Genomic DNA, 25840 nt, shown 5'->3' with positions numbered 1-25840 from the left:
ATTCAACAAAGTACCTCATTATTGAAGCTTAGAGCTTCCCTGATCCTTTTTCGGTTTGGCTTGCTATCGGTCTTGCTATACATCGTAAGCATGATTAGATCCTTGAAGCAATTGATTTTATTTAATTTTCTTGCAATTGATATTTAGTAGAGTATAGAACTATAGATCAGGAGCGTTTAAGAATTTTTTATTTTTTAACAAATATCGGTTTGCTCTTGTAGAACTATAGACAAAGATCGGTCTTGCTCTTGTAGAACTATAGAGTATTTAACAAATATCGGTCTTGCTCTTGTAGTCTTGTTTCCTATATTGTCAAAACACTACATTTAAGAATTTTCTATTTTTAGATCAGGAGCGTCCCCTTTTTTTTTTTTAATTCGTGTCTGATATAGAATCTTATGGTTGCGCTCTCATTAGAGTGGAAAAAAAATGCCTGATATAGAAAGTAAGCTCCGTTACTTTCCTTTTATTGCTTCTCTCCCTATTCAACCTTCTATCATTATAGTGAAAAAAAAAGTGCCGTACTGTGATTAACACGTCGTGACTTTAATCTCGTACCCACTAAGCAAATCTGGGTATTAGCGACCAAAATTCCGGTTGCAGAAAATAAAAGCGCCAGTCGCTGATACCCATTCCGGTCACTGAAAGTCGATTTCGATCGCTGATACGCCGGTCGCTGTAAGCATGGTCGTAGATACTCTTCTGATGACGTCAGCCGGTCGCTGATAAGTTTTCTGCAACCAATTTTTTTTGTCGCTGTTTTTTTGCTGACGTCAGAAAAAAGGCATCTGCGACCAAAAAACAGTCACTAATACTTAAAAACCGGTCGCTGATGCTTCTATCAGCATTTTTTTTTTGTATATTTTGTTATTTACATTTCTCCATGACATTTCAACATACAACATTACATCAAAAAACATAAATAAGACAACAAATAACATATTACTTCCACATTAATTCATATCACATTTACATAATTCAAATTTTACTAAATAACACAATAATAATACCAATTATCTAAATATCACATTTTCACAATACTAATTACATGAGCTAATTCTACAAACACTAAAATCTTCCACAATACTAATTACATTCTCGGTCTTTTACGATCCCTGAAACAGATCCACTTATAATTTAAACTTACAGAGAGATTTTTTGTGGGATCCCATTTTGGAGTTGCTGCTACTGAATTTGAGTAGAGGTACAAGCAAAGGGAAGCTCAAAAGATAGGATGATCTACAATTAAAAAACATTTGGACTGTATACGTACAGTTAGTGAAAAAGATTATTTTCTAATAAAAAGAAAGAAACATTTAGACATTGATCATGTTTAAATCTAAAAAATATTAAAAAACAATTGTGCACAGAAACAGTACAAATGTGGGAAGGAAAAAAAAGAAAAAAAAAAAGAAAAATTGTGAATATAAACAGTACAAAGTACAAACCCCTGTATTTTTGTTGAAGAAATTAGAAGTGCCAAGTCAGATTTGTTTTTTGAGAAATCAAGTCAGATCATTTCTGTTGTGTTGGAGCAACCATGAATTTTGTGTGGAAGCGAAATCAGGAGAAATCAAAGTCTCTCTACTTTCATAAAGCCAAAATATCTATTTTGTGATAAATGTGAATAAGCAATACAACATGTCAACACAAAAAAAAAAGAGGTTGGATCAAGTCTGACGGATCAGTAATTTTGTGAGACATCGGAAGAGCGGCTATTTTTATTAATACCCTAAAAACAAAGATAATTTTAAAATTGCCTCTGCATTCTTTTTTTTTTTTTTTTAAATGTCCTGACTGTCAGGCCCACGGGTGGCCCAATCTCCATAGCAGACCGCCTGGCTCACGGGCGGTTCGCTATGGATCCCTATAAATTCCGTTTTTTTTCTCTCTCCTGCCCACTCCAAACCATTCTAAACATTCCAACCCGTAGATAGAAGCTGTCTATAATAATCAGCGATAATTTTGGTGATTTTTGGCAATTTTCATGCGATTGCTACAGGTAATTTTCTTTTAATTTAAATATTTTTTAATTAGTTTATTGATTACTGTATCTTTAGTCTATAATTACTGTACAAAGTGTATAAACTTCATGTACAAAGTCTTAAAAATTAAATGGTTGTAGACTGGACTTTAAAAGTTTTAAAATTTAAAGTGCTCATAAGGTTTACTTTAAAAAACAAATGACTTGAAAATAACTAAAAAATATTTTTTCACGAATCTTATTTTAAAGATAAAATCAAATAGAAAATGTTCATATTTTTAGATTCGTAAAATTTATCATGAATCGTCGGAAAAATTGACAAGAATGATTAGAGAAAAATAAAAAATAGAGTGGATAAATGTGAATAAGCATTACAACATGTCAACACAAAAAAAAAAAAAAATTAAAAAAAAAAGGTTGGATCAAGTCTCGACGGATCAGTAATTTTGTGAGACATCGGAAGAGCTGATCCATATATTTAAGTAGTTTGACTATTAATTCGTATAAAAATTGTAGTTGCTATATATGACTCAATACAATGTATTTTAATATTCATAATCACGAGCGAAGGTGAATAAGCAATACAATCAAAATAAATCTCTCTTCCTCTCTCAGTAAAAGACAAGTAACGAAATTAGCTGTGTACCAAAATACCTCATCATTGATCTAGAAAGGATGCTTACATATTGATAATTGATCTAGAAAGCAATGGAGAATGACATGCGGCCGCATTTTATTACACTGTATTGATCTAGAAAGCAATGGAGAATGACAAGTCCATGAAGAGGAAATAATTTTGCATGTTATCATGCAAATGTTATTCAAATATCTTTTAACGTATCTTAACCTATATATATAAGAAAAAAAGTTGAAATATTTTATAAAATAAGTCTACTTTTATTTTCTAACAGAATATTTGATAAATATTATAAGTCGAGTAATTGTATTACTGATGTTGAACATATTTTTGAATTTTTGATCGAGAAATCAGAGAAAATCAATAAATATATTATATTACAAAAATGATTATTTGATTAATTAAAATGAAAGAATTGATCTGATAATATTGCAAAAATGATTATTCTGAGAGTTGACAAGTTAGTAGAGTATAGAACTATAAATATAGAAGCCATTAATTGCTTTTGTTTTCTAAATTGTCAAAACACCACCCATTTAAGATTTTTCTATTTTTAGATAAGGAGCGTCCGTTTATTTATTATTTATTTTTTAATTCGTGACTTTAGCCTCCGTTAAGTAGCTCAGTTACTTTTCTTTTATTACTTCTCTCCCTATTCAACCTTTTATCATTAGAGCGGAAAAAAAGTATCGTACCGTGATTAACACGTCGTGACTTTAGTCTCGTACTGTGCCGTGATCAAAATATCAAGGCGTAGTCACGGCACATGAATAGTCACTCCACGTGAATCACGTCGTATTCAAACATGTCGTGATTGAATATGATTCACATAACCATTTGATCATAATTTAGGTTAGTTTATTCAAGATTCACCATTTGATCAAGATCTAACAGACTTAATTATACGTGACTCGCGTGACCACGTACCGTGCTGTGACTGGATCTTTCACGTATCGTGTCGTGCTGTGACTAGATCTTTCACGTACCGTGTCGTGCTGTGCCAAATTTTCTAAAGATTGTCACGACACGCGAATAGTTACGGTACGGGACACGCGAGTCACGGCACGTAATCAACATGCGTACCATGCCATTTTGTAATGGAATTGGCTCCGCTGTGGCATTTTCAAATGAGATCCATTTTGTAACAAAAATATTGTGATCCTTCTAGGACATTTAATTTATGAAAAATTGTATCTATTTTTGAAAAAAAAAACAAAAATTTTAAGTTATTTAATAATTGTTATTCAAAAAGAATTCTCAAAATAGATACAACTTTTTATAAATTAAATGTCCTAGAAGGATCACAATATTTTCTAGATTACATAGAAGTGACTTTTGAACCGGGATCAATAACTTAGAATCTAAGCATTTTTATTTTTTCCAATAGCACATAAAGAAATATATTAATTTTTTTGACAGCCGCGAAAAATCCGACTTGAAAAATATTGATCCGGGTTATTTGTTGCAGTCTTTCTAATAAATCAAATTATATTGTATTCCATCTATTTTTAAAGAAATATATTCAACATTTCTAATATTTCAATATAAAAAAAATTCTGTTTTTAAAAAAAAAAATACAACTTTCAACCGGATGTTGTTAAAAAAAAAATACAACTTTCCGGTGAATGGTTAACCGGATATATTGTTTTGAATCCGGGAATCCATTGACTGGAAATTTGTCACAAATCCGGTTATTGGATAACCGGATTGGGTATTTTTCGAATTTCATTCAAACAATGGGTAGATTCCGTAATTTTATATTATTTTTTGGGTATTTATAAAAATTTCGGCTCTTCCTCTCTCAATAAAAGAAAAGTAACGAAATTAGCAAAGAACAGGATGTATGGGATCTGAGTCATATGACGTTAGAAATGGCTTTCATCAGATACAAGTACAGTATGTACTGGGCCTACTGGCCTTATTATTGGGATGGGTTGGGTTGGGTAGGCAAGACAGCAGTTCCTGATCATGCTGTCTATAATAAGTACCACTCCGGCAAGCGCAATTAGTGTAAGTGTGATATAGATTACTATTATCACTTTGAGGGTTGTGTTTTTATCAATTTTGGTGATGATTTGGCTTTCTGTGTGTTAATTTTATTTGGCTTTGATTACTTTAGTGTGAAATCGTGGGACTGTACGTGGAAGATAACAGGGATGGCATGGCATTGTGCCCACTAACATTTGTATTAAAGAATATAAGCTATTTACATGCATTGGCAGTTTATCCAATTTACTCTCTACTTTTCTCTGTTTTGACATATATTCTCCTTTTTGGAAAATACAAGTTGTATCTCTGAGTCAGACGATTATGATCACAATAGTTAATGCAAATTACGCTTCCAATCCCACTTTTAAAACCAAGCTATAAATTAAGTTCTTCAAGATAGTTAAAGAGAGTAATATGACTACTGTTGAATTAACGTGAGTCGTTATTAAAGCTGGTTTGAAAACTGCTGATTTCAGTAAATTTCTGCAGCATTGAAATCAGCGGTTTTCAAACCAGCTTAATCAATAGTAAAAAAATTCCAAAAAATGTAAAATTTGGTCTCCAAGTAGATTATAATATAGATTAAACATCTAACGGTTTGGATTTGTTGTTTGGACATCACACGGCTAAATATAGCCCCGGCAGCACTTGAACAGAACTGCTGCCTGCAGCAATTTAGCCGGACTCTATATATATATATATATAGAGGTGGGCTACGGTGAGTTGCGAAGTAAAGCGACTATTTTATTTCACACTCATATTTTGCGATTTTTAAGTTCAAAACGTCGATCCGAACCGTTCATCTTGTTCTCCATATTGAAATGTGCTTGGAGACCAAATTTTAAATTTTTTGGATTTTTTTTACTATTTATTAAACAATTTTGAAAGTCGCTGATCTGATGGTCCAGAAAATTTTACTGTTTTTTACTGTTCACAGCAAAACAACAATTTTCAAAAATGCTTAATAAATAGTAAAAAAAATTCCAAAAAATGTAAAATTTGGTCTCCAAACACATTTCAATATGGATTAAACATCTAACGGTTCGGATCGATCGTTTGGACTTTCAAAATAAAAATACGGCGTGAAGTAGAAACGCGTTTTACTTCGCAACTCACCGTAGCCCACCTCTATATATATATATATTATTTTCTCTTATAGTTTGACCTAGTACAAAGTTCCAATTTTTTTTATATGCATCGACAAAGTGACAATTTTTTTCTCTTATATTTGTTTTCTCTTATTTTATTCTGATCTTAACTCATTGATGATCACCCATTTTGACAAAATGAAAAGCATATAACTTGCTGTCCCTTTCCTCATTTTTTATTGGGTAAATGACCATTTAATTTACATATCTTAATTATACCAAAAAAAGGTACAAGTACATTCCCATTTCCATTTGATCATTTCTTTATTTTTTTAGTTTCGCATTCACGGTTGTTGTAGGTAGTTAATATTTTGAAGCATTTGCTAATTGGGGTAGTTACTATCTCAATTTGCTCAATTTTTTAGAGGGTGGGGAGTTTTTGTTCAAAGGGCTTTGGACAAAATCTCATCCAAAGTCAGTTGTAAATCGTCTGATCTGTGTTAAAATTTACATGGATGGTTTAGATTTAAAGAACCATTTAAAGTTATTAAGTTTAAATATGTTGGTACGAATCTTAAAGCAAATCAAACAGTAAGTTTTATAATAGGACCATAAAGATTTACTAGTAATCGTGCCCGTGCACGGGAGCAAATTATGTAGTAAAAATCATTAAGCTCCTTAATAAGGAGGAGAGATAATTTAAATTAAATTTGTAGAGAAAAATAGTTAAATACTATATTTATCTACGAAATAACAGATGTGAACTCTAGTGTAGTGGTAAGAATTTTGGCACCAACAGAACCCAACTGGGTTCGAATCCCGCCTTCAGCAGAAAAAAAGAAAAAGGGTGCGCGGTGCACAGGCTCGGTCCGCAGGTGCCGTGCGTGGTTCAGAGGCGCGTTCCACGGGTGTGGCGCGCGGTCTACGGGAATTGGAATCATATGCGGCGCAACCAGTGCATACTTAAGTGTTGAAGCTCATGATTTGGAAAATTCAACGGCTGAGCATCATTCAAAAAAAAAAAGTAAATCAGAACCCTTGCAAGATCTAGACATTAAGCTCCTTAATAAGGAGGAGAGATAGTTGAACCTCCCTACATCATTTCAAAATTTTCTCACCCATGCATGCAACTGATTCTGACAAATCATATGATGCAATTCAGCCCATTAATTTGTCAAAACCCCACACCTAGTGTGCTAGTTATGAAAAATGCAAGATACAATTCAAATGACTTGAACCGGTAAAATGGTGTCCCCAGTTCAGGTATCAATTAATGCACCCCTACCAAAAAAAAAATAAAAAATAAAAATAATCTACGTTGGTGTACCTCCAATCAGTGTTGTAAAAAACGTTCATTTAGACCGATTAATTGGCCGATTAGTCATTGGCGGTAACCAATTCAAACCGTCACAGATTTTTTTTGATTAATTGGCTGATAATTTTCAATTATAATCAATTATTCGCGATTAATTATTTAGTGGTACCCGTCCGATAACTACATACTGTTATTTACAACAGTACTTCAAATACGGCTACTTTTATATAACAAAACAATGTTCATCTCAAACAGATTCATAATATATACCCAACCCTCCCATGTTTTTTTTTTTTTTTTTTTTTTTTTGCATAAGGACTCTTTTATATATGGTCAGCAGCACATAGACATGTTAACACCAAAATATCGTATTAGACACCATGAGGAAAAAAAAAATACAATATACGAAATTTAGACAACAATATTAGAATTATTCTCTTATGCGAAAAAAGAATGATCATATATAAGACAGTCCTAATCATATGTAAAAAAAAAAAATGTAGAAATGAGTAAAAATAGGAGAGCCAACGTGTATTTATTTTAACATAGCATGATAACAACAAGGATGCCTACATGTACATATGTAATTAATAAGCATTAATTGAGAATGACACATCCATGAAAAAGAAAACTTTTTGCATGCTATCATGCAAATGTTACTCTAAATTTTTACAAAGTATCGTAATTTCTAACTTGCTATATATAAGAACAAAAAGTTGAAATGTTTTTATCAAATAAGTTTACTTTTATTTTCTAATAAGATATTTGATAAAAATTATTAGTGAATTAATTGTATTATTGATTTTGAACATATTTCTGAATCTTAAATTAGAAATTAGAGAAAATCAAAACCACCAAATCCAACCACTTAAACTCCACCGAATATCGTAAGATTCAGTGATAATAAAAAATTGAGATATGTTACTACAATTAAACATATGCTCCATCTTACTAGCCTTCTCAAGCTGCACAATTCTTAATTGATTTTCTAAGATCAATATGTTTTTTAAATTACTAGTCAAGTGTCCGTGCGTTGCAACGGGGAGTAAAATATTATTTTGATTACTTTTTTTAAATGTGATTAATTTTTAATTAATTTCTTCATTATGTTTTCTTCATTTTCCATGGAGATTGAAAAATCAATTATACAATTAATTCAATCCGTTTTAAACTTTGCTCACTTTTATGAAATGAATGTAAATGCAATTATTTGAATTTTTGTAGTCAATTATACAAAGATATGTATTTTAAAGATTAGATGGAAATTTGTTTTATCTCTAGCATAATCTGATGATATGTATTTACAAAGTCAGATGAAAAATGATTAAAAAATATACATAATACAAGAAAAATGATTTATTGAAACTAAAATGACACTTGTGTCCGACTATATATAATGTTTAGTAAAGAGATGATGATTTGTCCCTTATTAATACAAAGGAATATTGATATGGTACTGAGCTTTTGGTCGTACCAGTAAATAACATCAACTATTTCTCTTCAATAATTATAACTCCTGAGCATTGAAAATGAAGCCTCAACAAAACATTCCCTACTACTCTTAAAAGTCAAACCTATGGGTATCAATTGCCAAATTATGCTAAAATTACTTGCTTCTCTTATAAAAAAAAAATATATATATATCCTCATACCATGCAAGGTGAGAAAAGAGTAAGCCTTGAGAGCCCAGCAGTTCCATCCACTTCATCAACTAACTTATTTATCTTATCTTCTATGTGATTTGGGTACTCCCTCTGAGAATAGTTTTTCTTCTTTCTTCCTTTATCATCTTCTTGGCTGGGATAGAGCTGGTAGAAGTTAAGAATGAAAGTAGAAAAAACAGAAGTTGTGACAATAGGCTGTAAAAATCGTGAAACCCACAATCCCAACATAGGTTATCTTCTCCCATTTAGCGGTTTCATCTATCATTAAAAAAAATAAAAATTCAGAAAAATTACTATGAAAATCGAAACCCTAGATCTGGAAAAGGAAAGATAGGTAATGATCAGATACGAACAAGCATCGTCGTGAAACTTTGAGGAGAAGCTCCTCTTGGGAGTAGAGGCGACGCTCTTCGCCTTCATCGCTGCCGATCGCAGCTTCACTGTTTCTCTTCTTCTCTTGAGTCTCTGATGGGGAGGTGAGCATCTCTCTCTCTCTCTCTCATGGCTCTCTCTCTCTCGCCGTCGGTGCTTCTGCGCGGAGAAAGGAAAAGAAAAAAAAAGGAACGCATATTTGCGTTGGGAAGAAGCGAAGACAAGAAGAAATGCATTCCGTGTACACAAAAAGTGTCTTTTTGTTTGTTTAAATGAAACAATTTTCATGTGTCTTTTTATGTGGCGATTGCGTGTTTAACTAAATTTAAACTTGTACACATTTGACAATATAAAACTGATGTATAAAATCACAATTAATGATTTATGGCTGAGATTGAAATATACTCTTGATGAGAGGCTGAGATCTATTGAATGAACAGCTGAGATTTTGTTTGGACAGATAGGTGATTGGAGCCTAATTTTTTTACGTGATATTATAGTGGTACTGATTTTGAAGTTTTTTCTAAGACTTATCTCATGGACAGATATTATAACAGAGACAGTTTTGAAGATTTCACTTTTTTCTAGAATTTTTATCAAAAATAAAGATGAAACGAGAGAAACTATAAAGACAAAGATTAAGAGATAGAGATAGAGGCTTTCAAGAGAAGCGCAAATTTTATATAAGTCCGTTAGTTTTAAATATATTTAACCGACTCAAAATTTAATACTATTATAAGCTGATAAAAAATAAAAAATTGAAAAACTTAATTATACAGAACTTAAGTAATTCATTAAATGCATATTACTTAAGAATTTGCATTTCTCAATGGACTAGGTTCAAAATTAATATTAATATAAGATGGGTTTGAATAATTAATAACTAATTAATCTGTTTCAGTCACCTGGTATTATGATAGAGCAAAGAATTATTAATTGATTCTTTTATTAATAAGTTTTAATCATCAATAATAATTATGTTTTTCTAATAACTCGTTCGAAATCAACTCAAAATATAACTCATAATTAATTCACTTTATTCTGACTTGGCTTATAATTAACGAGTAGTATACATTTAACTTGGATCGTTTCGGGCTAAAATTGGCCGGAACGTTGTATGAAAAAGATGGAGCTCTTCTGAACACTTTCTCTATTTATGTTGCTGTCCATTATGAGAGGATTGAACTTGTTATAAGATTTTTTTTTTTTTTTTTTTTTGAGGTGTCGTGAATTATCCACGCCTAAATTTTGTTATATATGCGGCTTAGAGCATCACTTTGACGACAATTTTTAATAGGGGTGCAAACACATTAGATATTATCCGTCCGGATCCGGATGTATTTGAAATTTTATAAATTTAGATATTCAGATACATATAATTTGTAGATACGGATACAAATACGAATATAATTTATATAGATAGAGATGCAAATACGGTTTTGTTTTGGAAAGCAGAAACGAATTCGGATATGAGTTATCTATATCCGCAAATTAATCTAACGGATATCCATTAACCCAGTAAGTATTTTCTCCACCCCTTCGAATTCTCTCATTGAATATTGAAAAGTGACATATTCACTTGTAGTCTAGTGGTAAGAGCTTGTGTATTTTTTTTTTTTTTAAATATTGGAAAACGTGTATTAAAAAATTCGAAAATGCGCATTAAAAGTTTCAAATATAGAAAGCTCGTTTCTTTTTTCCTTACATAAATTTTCAGCGTACTATAAAAACTTCTTTCTTAATTATTTATCTGTTTGTTGTCTTACTTGGCTGGTATTTTATATACAATCAACCAGTACAGAGGTATATATATAGAGAATTTTTTTGAGTTAATTAAAATTCCTCTACCTCATTAAGATAATAATTTATTTTTTATAATAAGATAGCTTGTAGTTTAGTGGTTAAAATTTCACTTTGTGATTGTATATACTTGGTTTAAATTTATTGACAACACATGCATTTTACACATATTATGCAATTTATGAGTAGTACATTTCACACATATTGTGCTTGCATATATTATTATGGCAAACTCAAACGATACAAACAGCTTACAAATTTTAAAAGTCTGGATACAAACAGCTTACAAACAGCTTACATCATATAATAAAATAAAAAGTCTGGATATATCAGACCCGGCCTAAAAGCCTTGATCGATACAAACAGCTTACAAATATTCTTAGCAGTTCTACTGGCAGGTTTCTATCAGTTTCCTTTCCCCTTTTCATAGTGAGGCAGGAAAGGCATTGGAGGGTTATGATCAAAATGCGAAAACCGATCATTGTAACAAGTTATGTTTTGTCGACCCGGATGTGCTTCGCATGGCATGTATGGCACCGATGGGCATAACTTGGGAAGAGTTGAGAACTTGGCACATTCATTGGATGGCCTTTGATTCGGCAATCCCGGTATGCAATTCCTACGTACATCAAGCACATTGTTGCGCAATAGATCCCGGCAATTGGCTCCAATTGCTGTGAAGTAGTTGTCGGAGAGCGATAAGTTTACCAGATTTCCTGTTTTGGCCAACTGGCATACTACCTCTGGTACAGTTCCATATAAATAATTTTGTGCGAGGTTTAGCTGCTGAATATCACTTAGGCAACCGAAAGATAATGGGATGGGGCCGGTTAACCTATTCGATCCGGCATCAAACACATCGATATCTCTCAAGTATCCTATCTCATAAGGTAAACAACCTGATAGTTGATTATTTAAAAAGAGTACTTCAAGAAGTGTGCTTGATGTGTTGCATATTGACACCGGAATGGGGCCCGTGAAGCGATTGTTGGCAAATGTGAGGTACTCAACCGGTGAACTACCGAGGTTTGAGGGAATGCTCATGTCGAAGAAGTTATTGTTGAGAAATAGCGCCTCGTAACCAATTAGGAAAATGGGAGAAGGAACGGGTCCTTCGAAGAAGTTAAAACGAAGGTCGAGGAATGCAAGGCCACTTAACGGGACTACATTGATTGGAAATGCGCCGTGCAACTTATTGTTACTAAAATCAAGCTCATAAAGATACCGCAATCCCGAAAGGTTCGGGACTGTGCCGAAGAAGTTGTTTGAGTTGGCATGGAAAAGCGCAAGGTCAGGGAATCTATTTATAAAACCATCAAGTGTCGGTGCGCCGAGGTGAAAGCCGTTGAAGTCAATGGAAGCAACTGTGAGGTCATTGGTACCTGGCGGGGTGTCGCAAAAGAATCCCCTATACGTGTTGATGTCATCATTATCGCAAATTTTAGTACCGACCCATGTGCCGGTGATGTTTCGGGGGTCAGATGTTATAGTGCGCTTGAAGGCTTGGATGACAAGGTATGCTCGGTACTGTTTGATGTTTGGGAAGTCGGTTGGCTTCGGTGGAGACGGGCCATTGGATTGAGCTTTCAGTCCGGCGATGATGGTGAAAATGAAGAGAGTGATGGCAAGGAGCTTTGGTGACATTATTATTATTTTGGTGCTTAAGTAAAGGTGATAGTTCTATCCTAATAAGGCAAATGAATTTAGGGATATGTAGTGAGGATGTAGTGAGGAAGGGTGACCTTATAATGGCAATGCATGCATGCATGCACATGAACAGCGATGAATTCAAGTAGTGGATATGTTAGTTAGACAGCCTGATCGAATCAAAGAAGATATCTTTTAAAGCAAATTAAGCACTTTATTAATTTCCGAGTGGAGGCATCTTTGTTAAAGTATAAACGGTTCGGATCGACCGTTAGAATTTTGAAAACTCAAATATTGAGCCGTAGCACCGTAGCTCTCTATGCTATCCATAGCACCCAAGCCTTGGGTGCTATGGATAGCATAGAGGGCTACGGCTCAATATTTGAGTTTTCAAAATTTTAACGGTCGATCTGAACCGTTCATCTTGTTCTCCATATTAATATTTGTTTGGAGACCAAATTTTATATTTTTTGGAAATTTTTTGCTATTTTTTTAGGTAGGTAGAAAATTAAATATCTGAATGGTGCAGAATTTTTTAGATCAAGTGATTTTCTACCAAGCTAAAAAAATAGTAAACAATTTCCAAAAAATATAAAATTTGGTCTCCAAACACATATTAATATGGAGAACAAGATAAACGGTTCGGATCGACCGTTAGAATTTTGAAAACTCAAATATTGAGCCGTAGCACCGTAGCTCTCTATGCTATCCATAGCACCCAAGCCTTGCTCCATATATATATATATGTTAATTAAAGCACATTATTACTTTTTTATCATGTTGGAAATAATGTAGCACATGCAGGAAGCACAGGCTATATATATATATATGGAGTAATAACATTGTTTTGTGACTGAATAATGTTATTTTTATATTGGTTATAACAATAGAATGATATATTTTTAAGAGGTTGGCTAAGTTCAAAATGTAAAACGTTTGTTTCTAGTTTCCGGAACAAACGATTTGGTTTTCTAATTTTCAAAGTTCAAACAATCGATCCAAACCGTTGGATATTCAATCTATATTAAAATGTTCTTGGTGACCAAATTTTATATTTTTTGGAATTTTTTTACTATTTATTAGGATGGTTTGAAAATCGCTGATTTTATTAAAATTCTGCATTATTGAAAAACAGCGATTTCAAACCATCTTAATAACTAGTAAAAAATTGAAAAAAAAAATGTAAATTTTTGGTCTCCAAGTACATTTTGATATAGATTGAACATCTAACGGTTTGGATCGATTTTTTGGACTTTGAAAATCAGAAAATTGAATCGTTTGCTCCGAAGGCTAAAAACAAACGTTTTGAGCTTAGCCAACCTCTATAATAATAATAATAATAATAATAATAATAATAATAATAATAATAATAATAATAATAATAATAATAATATATAATTAACAATATAAATAAATATGATGGCATTATTGATAATTAACTGATATTTTTTTCATTATACCAGTTGACTTTATATTATATGAACTTGAAAATTTATAAATTTTACATGTAAGCACGTCACTCATGAAGTAAATCAGTTTTTTTTTTTTTCTAAATTGCTTGATAATGGCGAAATAAATCAGTTTCAACAGGTTGATTTTGTTGTTGAAACATATCTAATATATTTTGAAGATTGTTTAGAATCTCTAGTGGACCAGTTTTAACAATCATGGCGCAACAATACGCCATCTTACAAAAGAATAAAGCAGCCCAATTCCTCTTTACACTCCTTTTTTTTTTGCTTTGCTTTAACATGTTTTGAGAGGAATATATAGTACTGTGTATAGAATCCTTATCCTCCCAGGTACCTGACTGTACCTGACTCAAAACAATTGAAACACACGGCCCAGATTACTCTCTGCAGCCGGTCCTTGCTCGGAATGACAGAGGGGACAGTATTATTTGTGCTTTGAGATTCGTGCCAAGTTAAATAGAATAATTTTGGACCGTTTGATTCAATTGTACTCAGTCCGGTAACCTGAGGGGATGTGAATTCTTCTGTGTAACCTACATATCTTTCATTAGTTTCATACAATCTGGGACGGCTAAGTTATTCTAACATAATGTGAAAGCCTTTTTTTTTTTTTTTTGTAAAGTGTAATGGGGCCGTCTTTGTAAACTGAAATATGTCGGTGCTGATTTTTCTTAGTTAGCTAATTTCTAATTCAGATTTTCTTACTCCACAGTCCACACTTTGTTAAATATACATCGCTATATATTACAGTTTTGCATTGTCTGAAGTTCATACGTTGTTTTTCGGCGGCTCCGAATTAATTCCTCAGTCCAAATAATTCTGTACAGTAATATTTCTAAGGGGGAGTTAATCACAGTATCTGCGTTACAGTACGTATTTACAGGAGGAATCATCAAAAATTAAATGTGAAAATATATTTTTTTGTGAGGATCGCAAAAACTTCACAATTCAATTTTTTTCCCTAAATTATTAATACTTATGCATGGAAGTAGTTATACCTATGTACGGAATGGATGTATTTATAGTTATGTGGTGAACAATTATTTATTGCGTGGGTATCGTAATGCGGAGACAAAAGTACTATAGTACCGTACTGATGACTCTAAATGAGTACTACTAACTTTTAGTATATATAAATACATATATATACTTAGTTACCCTAATTCTACTATGTCGGATTACAAGCGCATAATCCTACCGTGTAGTAGTGTCGGGTGTCGATCCACAGGGTGAAATTCCCAAAATGGAGCGCTAAAAGTAGACTTCCAATCATAGCAAGTCCTGCAATATCTGTAGATTTGTCCTTCTAAAAGGTTGTTGCTCAACGGTCGAGATTTCATCCAAACTAGACAGTCCACGGATTGGATCAGTGTGCCTATGCGGTACTGACCTGAACCCGCATGCAGTATAGCTTTATACCGTACGGCACTGTACTTAGCCGAATTTCAGTGAATTTCACCATGTTGCATGTTGTGAACTTTGAGGTGTTTGCATACTCCATGTGATGTCCTATTTTGACGCTTCCTTCAGAATTGACATAAATATGACATTTTTGCTCTGTTTTCGGCCTAAATTCACAACTTTCTCAAAAACCTGCCAAAATAGCCTACAAACACTTTTGCGGTGAATAATTCGGAAAAATGGATACTTTACATACGCTTTTCCATCTTTTTCTGTACTTAAAAATAGTGATTTTCGCTATATAAATTGGTGTTATCACACCCCAAGCTTAAACCTTTATTCATTCTCGAACAAACTAAGTAAAAACTAGGGTTTAAGATTACTAAAAACATCCTTACACAACATGAGTTAGAAAATAATTGAAAAATTCCTAAACATTAGCTATATACAAAAATATCTACACAATTTCTAATATTTGTACTTGATGAATTTATAGACAATGGAAACCTTTCCATTACCAATATTTCAATCTCAATTGAAATAATCTTGAAGACGACTAATCTTAAAATCATTATGGTAAAAGAAATCTCAAAATCTAATTATACTCAAATCTTCCATGCCCTCTAAATTTCGATCCCAAATATAAGAATTTGTAGCTCATGCATGCAAATAGTAAAAATGCAACCTTAAATAAAAAAATGCAAAAAGTCAATACACTACATTTTAATTGGCTTTACCATTCTATCGCATAAATACAAATGAGAGGTTCTACGTTCCGAATGCATGCACCTAAGGATTTCATCGGGTGATTCTTCTATCATATAGATACAAACAAGAGATTTTTGCGTTCCGGATGCAACTAAGGATTTCATCGAATCCCAATTTTATAATGTGGTGGTGGGACCTATTTTACGTCCGCTTCTAATAATTAGTATTTTTTGGTTTTTGTTTGGGACTTGTTATTATGTCCTCTTTTGATTAATATAGTTCCATTTTACTAAAATACATATATAGACTATTATATATATTTTTAAAATTTGGGGTCTAGATTTAAAAAGGAATTTATTTTTGAAGATATTTTTCAAACATTAAGAAATTTTGAGAGGAATAGTATTGTGTAGAATCTGTATCCTCTCACGTACCTGACTCAACACAATTGAAACAGACGGACCAGATTTACTCTCAACCAGTCCTTGCTCGGAATGACAGAGGAGGCAGTATTATTTGTGCTTTGAGATTCGTGCCAAGTTAAATAGAATAATTTTGGACCGTTTGATTCAATTGTACTCAGTCCGGTAACCTGAGGGGATGTGAATTCTACTGTAACCCACATATATTTCATTAGTTTTATGCAATCTGGGCCGGCTTAAAAGTTATTCTAACATAATGTTGAAGTCCTTTTTTTTTTGTAAAGTGTAATGGGGACGCCTTTGTAAACTGAAATCTGTCGGTGCTGGTTTTTCTTAGTTAATTAGCTTTCTAATTCAGATTTTCTTACTCCACACTTTGTTAAATATACACCGCTATATATTACAGTTTTGCATTGTCTGAAGTTCATACGTTGCTTTTCGGCTCCGAATTAATTCCTCAGTCCAAATAATTATGTACAGTAATATTTCTAAGAGGAGTTGATAACAGTACCTGCGTTATAGTATCCGTACTGTATCTGCAGGAGGGATCACCAAAAATTAAATGTGAAAAAATATTTTTATGTAGGAATCGCAAAAACTCTAAAATTTGAATTTTTTTCCTAAATTATTAATACCTATGCATGAAAATATTTATAGTTATGTGGTGAAAAATTATTTATTTCGTAGGTACTGTAGCACAGAGACAAAAGTACTATAGTACAGTACTCGCAGGGGGGCCATCAAAAATTAAATGCAGAAATATAACTTCCTGCAGGGATCGCAAAAACTCCACAATTTGAATTATTTTCTAAAGTATTAATACCTACACAATTTCCTCTTTCAAATGAGATCCATTATGACGTACTTTCAGACTCGTCGTCACACAAGTTTTTATACCTCGCTATACAAGTATTTTTTACATATGATATCGAAAGTATTAATATTTAAGTATTGAACGTATTTATACTTATGCACTGAAGTATTTATACCTATGAGGTTAACTAATTTTGTTAGAGGAACGTTGACCCCGAAAAGTTTTAAATTGGAATTTTTTCAGTTTTGTCCTTAAAAGTTTTATTTTTATAAAAAAAATTGTACTATTTGCCCCTCCCTCATAAAGTAAAATTGCAGAACACTTGTCTATCCAGCCCCTTATCTCAACAAAATTAGTCAGTTATACCCCTTTGCATTAATGTAAAAATGATGGTCTCATGCATTTTCCATATCAACTGAATCAAATTGATTATTTGCTAATAATAATGGATTCATCATATATAATCAGCTTTCTTGATTTTAGTTTGATTTTATGATAGGAAAAATGAACAAAAGTTTGTTAATTTTAGAGGCAGCTTTCACAATATTTAGTGAAAGATACCAAATCAAGTACCTTTTCCTCCACCATAATGCAAAGGTTCTGTATTAGCTGCAAAATATCTCAAGTACTTGCTATTTGCTAGTTAAAATTTGCAGTTTTGCTTAATAAAAAGAAATTAAATGTGAATTTATTAATTCTAGAGAAGACTAGTGACTGTTGTGTACTCAGAATCCACATACCTGAGGTGCAAGAGGTGAATCTGGACCGTTCATTTCACTTGACACGAATCACAAAGCAGACCCCCTACAGCCTCAACATGCACTGGATTGAGTTTGATATGAATGAAATTGATCTGAGTCGTCCGTTGTTTTCAATTACACCTCCGGTACCTGGGGGGCTACGGACTCTGTGTAATCGAGCATTCGAAGGTGCAACATTTACATCTTTTCCTTTTACTGTTGAAATTCTTGGGAGTTCGGTTGATCGACTGCTCAATTGCAGAATTGTCTCCTCAATTCAGTAGGCAGCGGAGTTGAAAGTACTTTTAATTTTATTCCATATCTCCTTCCTCATATTATAATTATTTTTCCTTCTAATTGTGGCAGCTGAATATGTTCTTCCAGCGCTGTGAGCATTTGGGTACCTGATGCATTTGACCCAACAATGCTTATCATGTCAACTGACATGTGGGTTCCATTGAGGTCGGTTGCTGTGCTGTCTGTTGATATATATGTGGTACAGCATGGCATTGTCAATAATTTTCGGGTATTCTGGGGTTGCAAACATGGTGTGTCAAGTTTCAGTACTCCTTTTTGCTGAATTTTGAACTTTCCATGATTTGATCAACTGATTTTATCTGATCATTTTGCCAAAAAACAGAAAAGAAAATTAAAAAGGTCAAATTTTGTGATTCGAAGCTACAGAGACTTGAACCACATAAAAAATAAAAGTTTCCCCAAATTATACTACAATCATGTGGTTTGGAAAATCTAATCTAATCTAATCTATCTATTGGCAACAACGATCAGATTAACAACTCAACTCACCTGATTCTTCAGAGTTGATCTTTGTTTTACTGGCAGAGGAGAGGCAATCGGCCAAAGTTAGAAAAAAGGAGAAAGAAAGAATATGGATCTCTTGCTTGTCATCTCTCGGGTCAATAAAAAGAGGAGAGGCAATCTCTTGCTTGTCAACTCAACTCACCTGATTCCAATAGTTTAACATTTATACGATTGATTTTTGAGACCGCAACACGAAAAACTTTATACTATCCAGAACACCTAACTTTACTCTTATATATATTTTTTAACCTAATTAGAATTTGACTAATTTACCGATTTTAAAATTTTGAACATTTATGTTCTGTTAAATCATTTTTTAGGAAAAGTTTTTTTTCGTCCGAGATAATTTCACAATTTTTGTATAAAAAAACGTCAAATGCTTGATTTATTTTTCTTTACAATACTTCGCTTTGTGTACTTTATTTTTTACAGAAAAAAATGTATTTCATGAACAATCAAAATTGATATAATACTCATCATGGACTTGAAGTTATAAGCATTGGATATGGAGTTCAACAATGCAAAGTTTTTATTCTAGCAAAGTTCAAAAACTAGATATTGGCCAACTTTTTAGCATTATCATACTTTAAAAAAAAATGACAAATATAATCAACTAATGATTCAGTAAATGAGAAGTTACAAGAATCGATATGTGGCTGCATTTTTAAAATCGAAACTTTTACATGAAAATTTTATACCAAATTAATTTGTAAATTTTGAAATAATTACGCATGATATATACATGAAATTTCTCAAAAAAAAAGAAAAAAAAAAGCGCTTTACATGTTAAGGAAAAATCGATTTCAAATAACCTAGGGTAACAGAAATTTGAGTTTAGAGACAGACCGTCCGATCAGAATCCGCACGATTAGATTCTGATCGGACGATCCAGATCTAAACCCATATATTTTGTTACCTCAGAGAATGAGGACTCACGAAAAAATCGGGCACCTCAATTCTCACTTCACTACCACACAAGTGACAAGTCAGTCGAATCCTTATCCTCTCAGGTACCTGAGTCAAACAAATTACAAAGGGACGGTCCAAATTAATCTCAGCCTGGCCAAAGTCAATCCGGGGCCTAAAGAAACTATTGGGCCTATGCTTTGAGATTCGTGTAAATTAAAATAACTAATCGGAACCGTCCGTTTGTAATTTATTTGCGTCAGGTACCTGGGGTAATCCGAATTCCAGTCAGCTAAGAGCTTCTCTTCTCCTCTCCTCTTCTCTTCTCAGGCAAAAGATTAGAGACGACAACTGCAAAGGCGCATAGCGTATGCCTCTCTTCTCCTCTTCTCTCGCCTCTCCTTCCCCTTTCCTACCCAAACCCCACCTCAACCAAACTCAATCTCCATCAACCACTGACCCTCCGCCACGTGTCAGAATCCCAAACGCCCCATGGATGACCACTCCTCCTCCTCCTCTCCTCCCTTCCGATGACCATCTCTCTGATACTTCCTCTGACGACCCCTCCTTGCGCCGCTCTCTCTCAAAGAGGATTCGCAATGGCCGTACCAGAAAAGTTGTTTTTGAAATCATCAAATCAGTCAAATCGTTGCAAAAATCAGACCAAATTGAAGAGAAGTTTGAAGGAATTGGGGAATGGGATGAGGAGGTGGAGGAGGAGGAGGAGGAGGAGGAGGAGGAGAGGCCTAATCTGCCGTGGATTGGTGGGAAGAGTGAGAGAGATGGTGAAATTTTAGTTTTTAGGAGAGAGAAGAAGAAGAGAGAGATTACTGAGGCTGATAAGAGAATTGCACCAGCGGAATTGCGGAGGTTGAGAATCGAGGGGAGCCAGATAAAGAGGTTGGTTTGTATTAGCAAAAATTCTACCAATTTATCAATAGCTGTAGCAATTCGATTAATTGTAATCCCCTAAAAAACACAAAAATTACAGTAATTCTGATACTTACATAGAAATCTGGAGTCGATAACATATGAAGGCCTTTCATTTTTCAAGGGTATATGTGATATATTCCAGAATTTTTTATTTATAGAAATAATATAAAAATAATATAGGTCAATGGATGGATTGTATGAAAATTTTGATCCATAGAAGGAACTGAAACATTTTTGTTTGGTTCCTTTAAGATTCAGCGTACCACCCACCAAAATAGAATTTCTGATTTGAAGGAAGTGAAAAAATATTTCGGTTCTTTCTATGATATCACAATCTCAAGGTAATATATTATTTTTATATAATTTATATATGTAAAAAGTTCAGTATATATTCTATTTGAAGTCTCAGGTCCTGTACAGTACAGATAATAAATAAGTGTCATAGAATAGGTGGATAAATAAGTTTCATGTAAACCTAGATTTAATACATACAGTATATATACCACCTATAATGCCAAATTCAGATATAGAAATCCAGGCCTTGTACAAATAATAAATTACATTAAAACATTTCCTTTTACCAAGTAAACCTAGATTTAATTACGTTGAATAGGTGGATAAAGGCATGGAAAGCCGGGATAACAGCTGAAGTTGTAGAGGAAATAAAACGAACTTGGAGATTTCAGGAGCTTGCAATGGTCAAGATTGTAGACCCTCTAAAGAGAAACATGGATCGGGCTCGCGAAATTGCTGAGGTTGGTAATATATTTTTACATATTTTTCCAGGAGCGAAACCAGAAAATTGAGATAAGGGGCCTGAATAAATAAGTGTCATGTAATTTTTTGTGTGTGTGTGTGTGTGTGGGGGGGGGGGGGGGGGGGGCAATAGTATATTTTTTATAAACAAAACATAACTTTGACATAACTGAAAAGTTTTAATTTATCACCCTTTTATTTACTTCCGCATGTGTATTTTTCTCATACTTTGTCATTATAGAGAGAATATGCATATGGCCTTGAGAAAAATTAATGAAAGAAAGTGTCGCTAGGGTATCATAAAATAGTCAGGTAAACAAAAAGGGTGTAATGAATTGTAGTAGTTATAGGAGAAAAGGAAGTTATTGTCCAAAATTTTTATTTTTCTTTTCACAAAATTAATTTGCTTTATTTTTATTATTTTCCATATGTAGGCAAAAACAGGGGGGCTGGTAGTTCTAACAAAGAAAGATTCTCTTATAATATACCGAGTAAATAAAAGGAATTATCATCTTTTATCCAAGACCGATGAATTAAAGGAAGAGAAACCCATTACAAAATCACTATATGAGAGAGAAGCTGACAGGTTGTTAAACAGCCTGGGCCCTCGGTTCATAGACTGGTGGTGGCGGGGTCCAGAGCCAGTGGATGCAGACCTGTTACCAGAGGTAGTACCTGGTTTTAAGACCCCATTTAGGCGGTTGCCACCATATGTCAGACCGACTCTGTCTGATGATGAGCTGACGTGGCTTCGGTTCATTTCACGACCCCTTCCTACACATTTTGCACTAGGTAAGTTGATGAACCAGTAAGAGACATTATTAATGGTACAGGTTGGTACATACAAAGCAGTCTTACCAGATTTGTTCTATACAATTAAGGGTGTCAACGGGTACAATACAGGTTGGGTGGAAGCATTTTCATACATGTACCCGTTAAGCTAATGAAAAGACCTTACCCATACATGTCTTATTGAATACGGTACGGGTTGGGTAAATGGATAAATAGGTGCCATAGAATAGATATATATGGGCCATGAATAAAACTAAAAACTATATCATATGATGCATCATCCCTGTATAAATTATATCTATATCTATAATTTTCTTTTCAATGATTACCGTATAGGGTAACGGGTCCAAAATAGTCTTTACCCGTATCCTTGCCCGTTATGTTAATGGAAAAACTTTACCCTTGTACCCGATAAGAAAACAATGTGTTATTATTATTATAAGTTTATAACAGCATGTACCGGCAAGGGACATTAATGGTATAGGTTGGTACATACAAAATATTTTTACGAGATTTTGTCCTATACAATCCTTGTTTCTTTTTTTCTATTTTTGTAGGCCCTTTTTTTCATTTTTGATGTTATTTTTTTATATTTACAAAAGGGAGGAATAGAAAGCTTCAAGGTTTGGCCGAGGCAATTATAAAATTATGGGAGAAGAGTTTAGTAGCGAAAATAGCAATAAAAGTCGGTATGTATACCGACCATGCACAAATGGCATCTGAACTCAAGGTACTTCAATTTTTTTTTTTTGTCTTGTCTGTTTCTATGAATTTGCTGTTTTACATTAAGGAATTTCATGTATGCCCCTCAAAAATTTAAAATGACTTTTAAGTTTTAATTGAAAAGGCAACACATTGGGTAAATTTGTGAGTTTTTGAAATTTAGAGAGGTAATTATGATATTATGACTTTTAGAGGGGGAATACATAATTTCGAGGTTTTGGATGGGTATACATGAAAATCCCCCTTCAGTAGACCATAATTTCATATTCCATAAAGCTTTTCTCATGCCTTTTTACAGAGACTGACAGGTGGGGTGGTTATATTGAGAAATAAAGATTTCATAATTTTGTACAGAGGGAAAGATTTTGTCACAGAAAAGGTTGTGAATCAAATTACTGACAGAGAAAACAAATTATTTGATGAGCAAAATATAGAAGAGGAGGCACGATTAAAGGCGTTAAGATACTTTCAGATGATGGATCGATCAGTAGATAATTCGGATTGTATTGGGTCATTTAAGGAGTTCCAGGATATAAAAATGAACTATTTAGAGGCTGAAAATGAAAAATGCGAGGATAAAATTAAGTTGGAAGCTGAAAAGTTGAGATTAGAGAAGGAACTTAAAGACCAAGAAAGAAAGCTTTTCATTGTATGTTTTCTCTATCCTTTTAATCTTAGAATTTGAATTTTTCTGACTTAATCTTAAACTTGTAGACCTTTTTAATCTTACAAAAAAAATACTAAATAAGTTGTCTGTTTGTTTCCTTCTGATTTTATTTTATACAATTTTTTAACAAAGATTGATATTGTTTTGTACTATTTTCCTTGTTCTTATTAATTAAGTGTATTCACTTATTTTTATTAACCTTATTTATTTATTTTTTTTGTAGTAGTAGTGAGATATCAACTTAATTTGAAATAATTGTGGAAACACCTCTCAAAAGTATCAACTTCATTCAAGACAAATTTATTGATGAATCTATGATCTGTATTTAATATTTTCTTTAATTTCAATAACAGCTTAGGAAAAAGATAGAGAGATCAGAGAGAGAGATGACAAAATTAAAAGCTTTGTCAGGGCCTTTGATGCCAAATTCAGATATAGAACTTCTTACCGAAGAAGAAAGATCCACTCTCAGATCCATTGGTCTTAAAATGGAGAAGCATTTATTACTTGGTATGAAAAATCACACTATTTATGACAAAATATTGCTGTATTGGCAAAGCATTTCTTTCTTTTAAGTAATTTGGGTTGGTTTGAGTGAGACTATGGTACTATGCATAGTGTATATTGGTCTGTACTATAGATCAATGTCTTCATTTCCAAAGTTCAATAATCGATCTGAACCATATTCAACATGATCTCCATATGAAAATATACTTGAAAATCACATTGAACAGTTCAACAATCCATAATATGCATATTACCATAGCCTCACTTATATTTTTTATATAATTTTGGGCAGGGAGGAGAGGAGTTTATGATGGAGTAATTGGAAGTGTACACCAGCACTGGAAACACAAAGAGGTGGTGAAAGTAATTACAAAACAAACCGGGATAAGTCAGATCACATACACTGCGAAGCTTCTAGAACTAATGACAGGTGGGGCCCTTGTGGCAGTAGAGAACGTGAGGAGTCATCATGTTATTATAATTTACCGTGGGAAGAATTACCGTCGGCCAATGAAACTGCTACCTGATAATTTGTTGAATAAAAAGGAGGCCTTGAGGAGATCGATCGAGGCACAAAGACGAGGGGTTAGTGATTTCTTTCTTGTGATGTTTTTTGCATTAAGCCCCCATATATATAGTTTTTTTTTTTATGAATATCTTTTGATTAATATTTATCTTCAATGTTGCTTGTTGCAGTCCCTGAAATATTTTGCTCGTCAGAGAGAAAAATCAGTTGAGGAGTTGAAACAGAGACTGGTAAAAATGCTTCCTCAATAGTAGAATTATTGAACTTTTTAAGTCATTAGACCTTGCTAAAAGAGATATTTTTTTTAGTAAATAAAAAACATGTATGTTATTTTTGTAGGGAGATTTGGAAGAAGAACTGAAAACATATATTCAATAAAATTGAGGAACAAATCAAGCAGTGCATGATCATCTGTATAGAGTGAAAGCAATTCATTTATTTCTTGGATATGCACATGGAGATATCCTTTTTCAATTTGATCTGCAAAAGCAATTGTAATTTCATTCCTTGGCATTTTGTAATCTGTATATGCTGGTTTGTGAATAGTATGAAGACCCATTTCCAAAAAACCAAACCTTAATTCAGAATTTTGCTTTATAGTTTTTTTCTTTACTTGATTTTTATTTTATTTTAGTAGTCTGTTCTTGTTTCATTATTTCATTATTGACATTACTTTATTTCATATAAATTTTTGACGCATCTGCTACCCGGCCCAGTTATAATCTCTTAGTTCAAAATGTCATCCCGATTTCTATTAAAATTTTCTTGCACGAACGATTTCTAATTTTTTTAATTTTCCGCATGAATTTCGACGCATATGGAACGGTTCAAATCGAATTTGATCTGATATTAATAGAATGACCATGCTTCCAATATATTCACCAAAATCATCAGTATCTGTTTCAAAATATTATAGCGTATCCTGCAATGATCTAAATTTGAAGTCATACTGGAGTCCAATTTAACACTGCTCCAAGGCAATCACAGTTCACAGACAGGTAGCATTTTTACAATTTACCATGGACCATGGTGAATATGCCACATTTAATCTGAATTCAGGGAGTTCCCCAGGAATTGTTACTGGAATTCCCAAACCGCGTCTTTAATACAAAAATAATATTAATAAAAAAATAAACCGCGTAATTGTTTCTTGTT

The 25840-nt window shown here is 33.1% G+C and overlaps 1 protein-coding gene and 1 pseudogene across 2 annotated transcripts; one reads left to right on the top strand and one right to left on the bottom strand.

The window, feature by feature from the left end:
• Nucleotides 1-11251: 11251 nt before the first annotated feature.
• LOC144547965 (uncharacterized protein At4g06744 pseudogene) lies at nucleotides 11252-12548 on the bottom strand (annotated as a pseudogene).
• Nucleotides 12549-20065: 7517 nt separating this feature from the next.
• CRS1 (maize chloroplast splicing factor-like protein) lies at nucleotides 20066-25297 on the top strand. Of its 2 annotated transcripts, XM_078296651.1 has the most exons (9): nucleotides 20066-20681; nucleotides 21328-21469; nucleotides 21905-22262; nucleotides 22865-22992; nucleotides 23284-23634; nucleotides 24006-24162; nucleotides 24452-24744; nucleotides 24856-24915; nucleotides 25025-25297. In XM_078296651.1, exons 1-9 carry the CDS (start codon nucleotides 20152-20154, stop codon nucleotides 25061-25063), a joined length of 2058 nt encoding a protein of 685 aa, XP_078152777.1. In that variant the 5' UTR covers nucleotides 20066-20151; the 3' UTR covers nucleotides 25064-25297. The 2 variants fall into 2 exon arrangements, with proteins under 2 accessions (XP_078152777.1, XP_078152778.1); XM_078296652.1 differs by lacking the exon at nucleotides 23284-23634 and having other exon boundaries at nucleotides 20077-20681.
• Nucleotides 25298-25840: the final 543 nt, after the last annotated feature.

This window comes from Carex rostrata, chromosome 32, assembly GCF_964058835.1.
Source record: "Carex rostrata chromosome 32, lpCarRost1.2, whole genome shotgun sequence".
NCBI lineage: Eukaryota > Viridiplantae > Streptophyta > Magnoliopsida > Poales > Cyperaceae > Carex > Carex rostrata.
The sequence above is the reverse complement of the archived record's forward strand: the minus strand, read 5'-3'. Positions and strand labels throughout refer to the sequence as shown.

Excerpts from the sequence above, each read along its gene's own strand:
- CRS1 (XM_078296651.1), top strand. The coding sequence starts at position 20,152 with ATGCCTCTCTTCTCCTCTTCTCTCGCCTCTCCTTCCCCTTTCCTACCC. Across the intron at positions 24,163-24,451 it reads GGAGAAGCATTTATTACTTG|GGAGGAGAGGAGTTTATGAT; the intron begins GTATGAAAAATC and ends AATTTTGGGCAG. Across the intron at positions 24,916-25,024 it reads AGGAGTTGAAACAGAGACTG|GGAGATTTGGAAGAAGAACT; the intron begins GTAAAAATGCTT and ends TTATTTTTGTAG.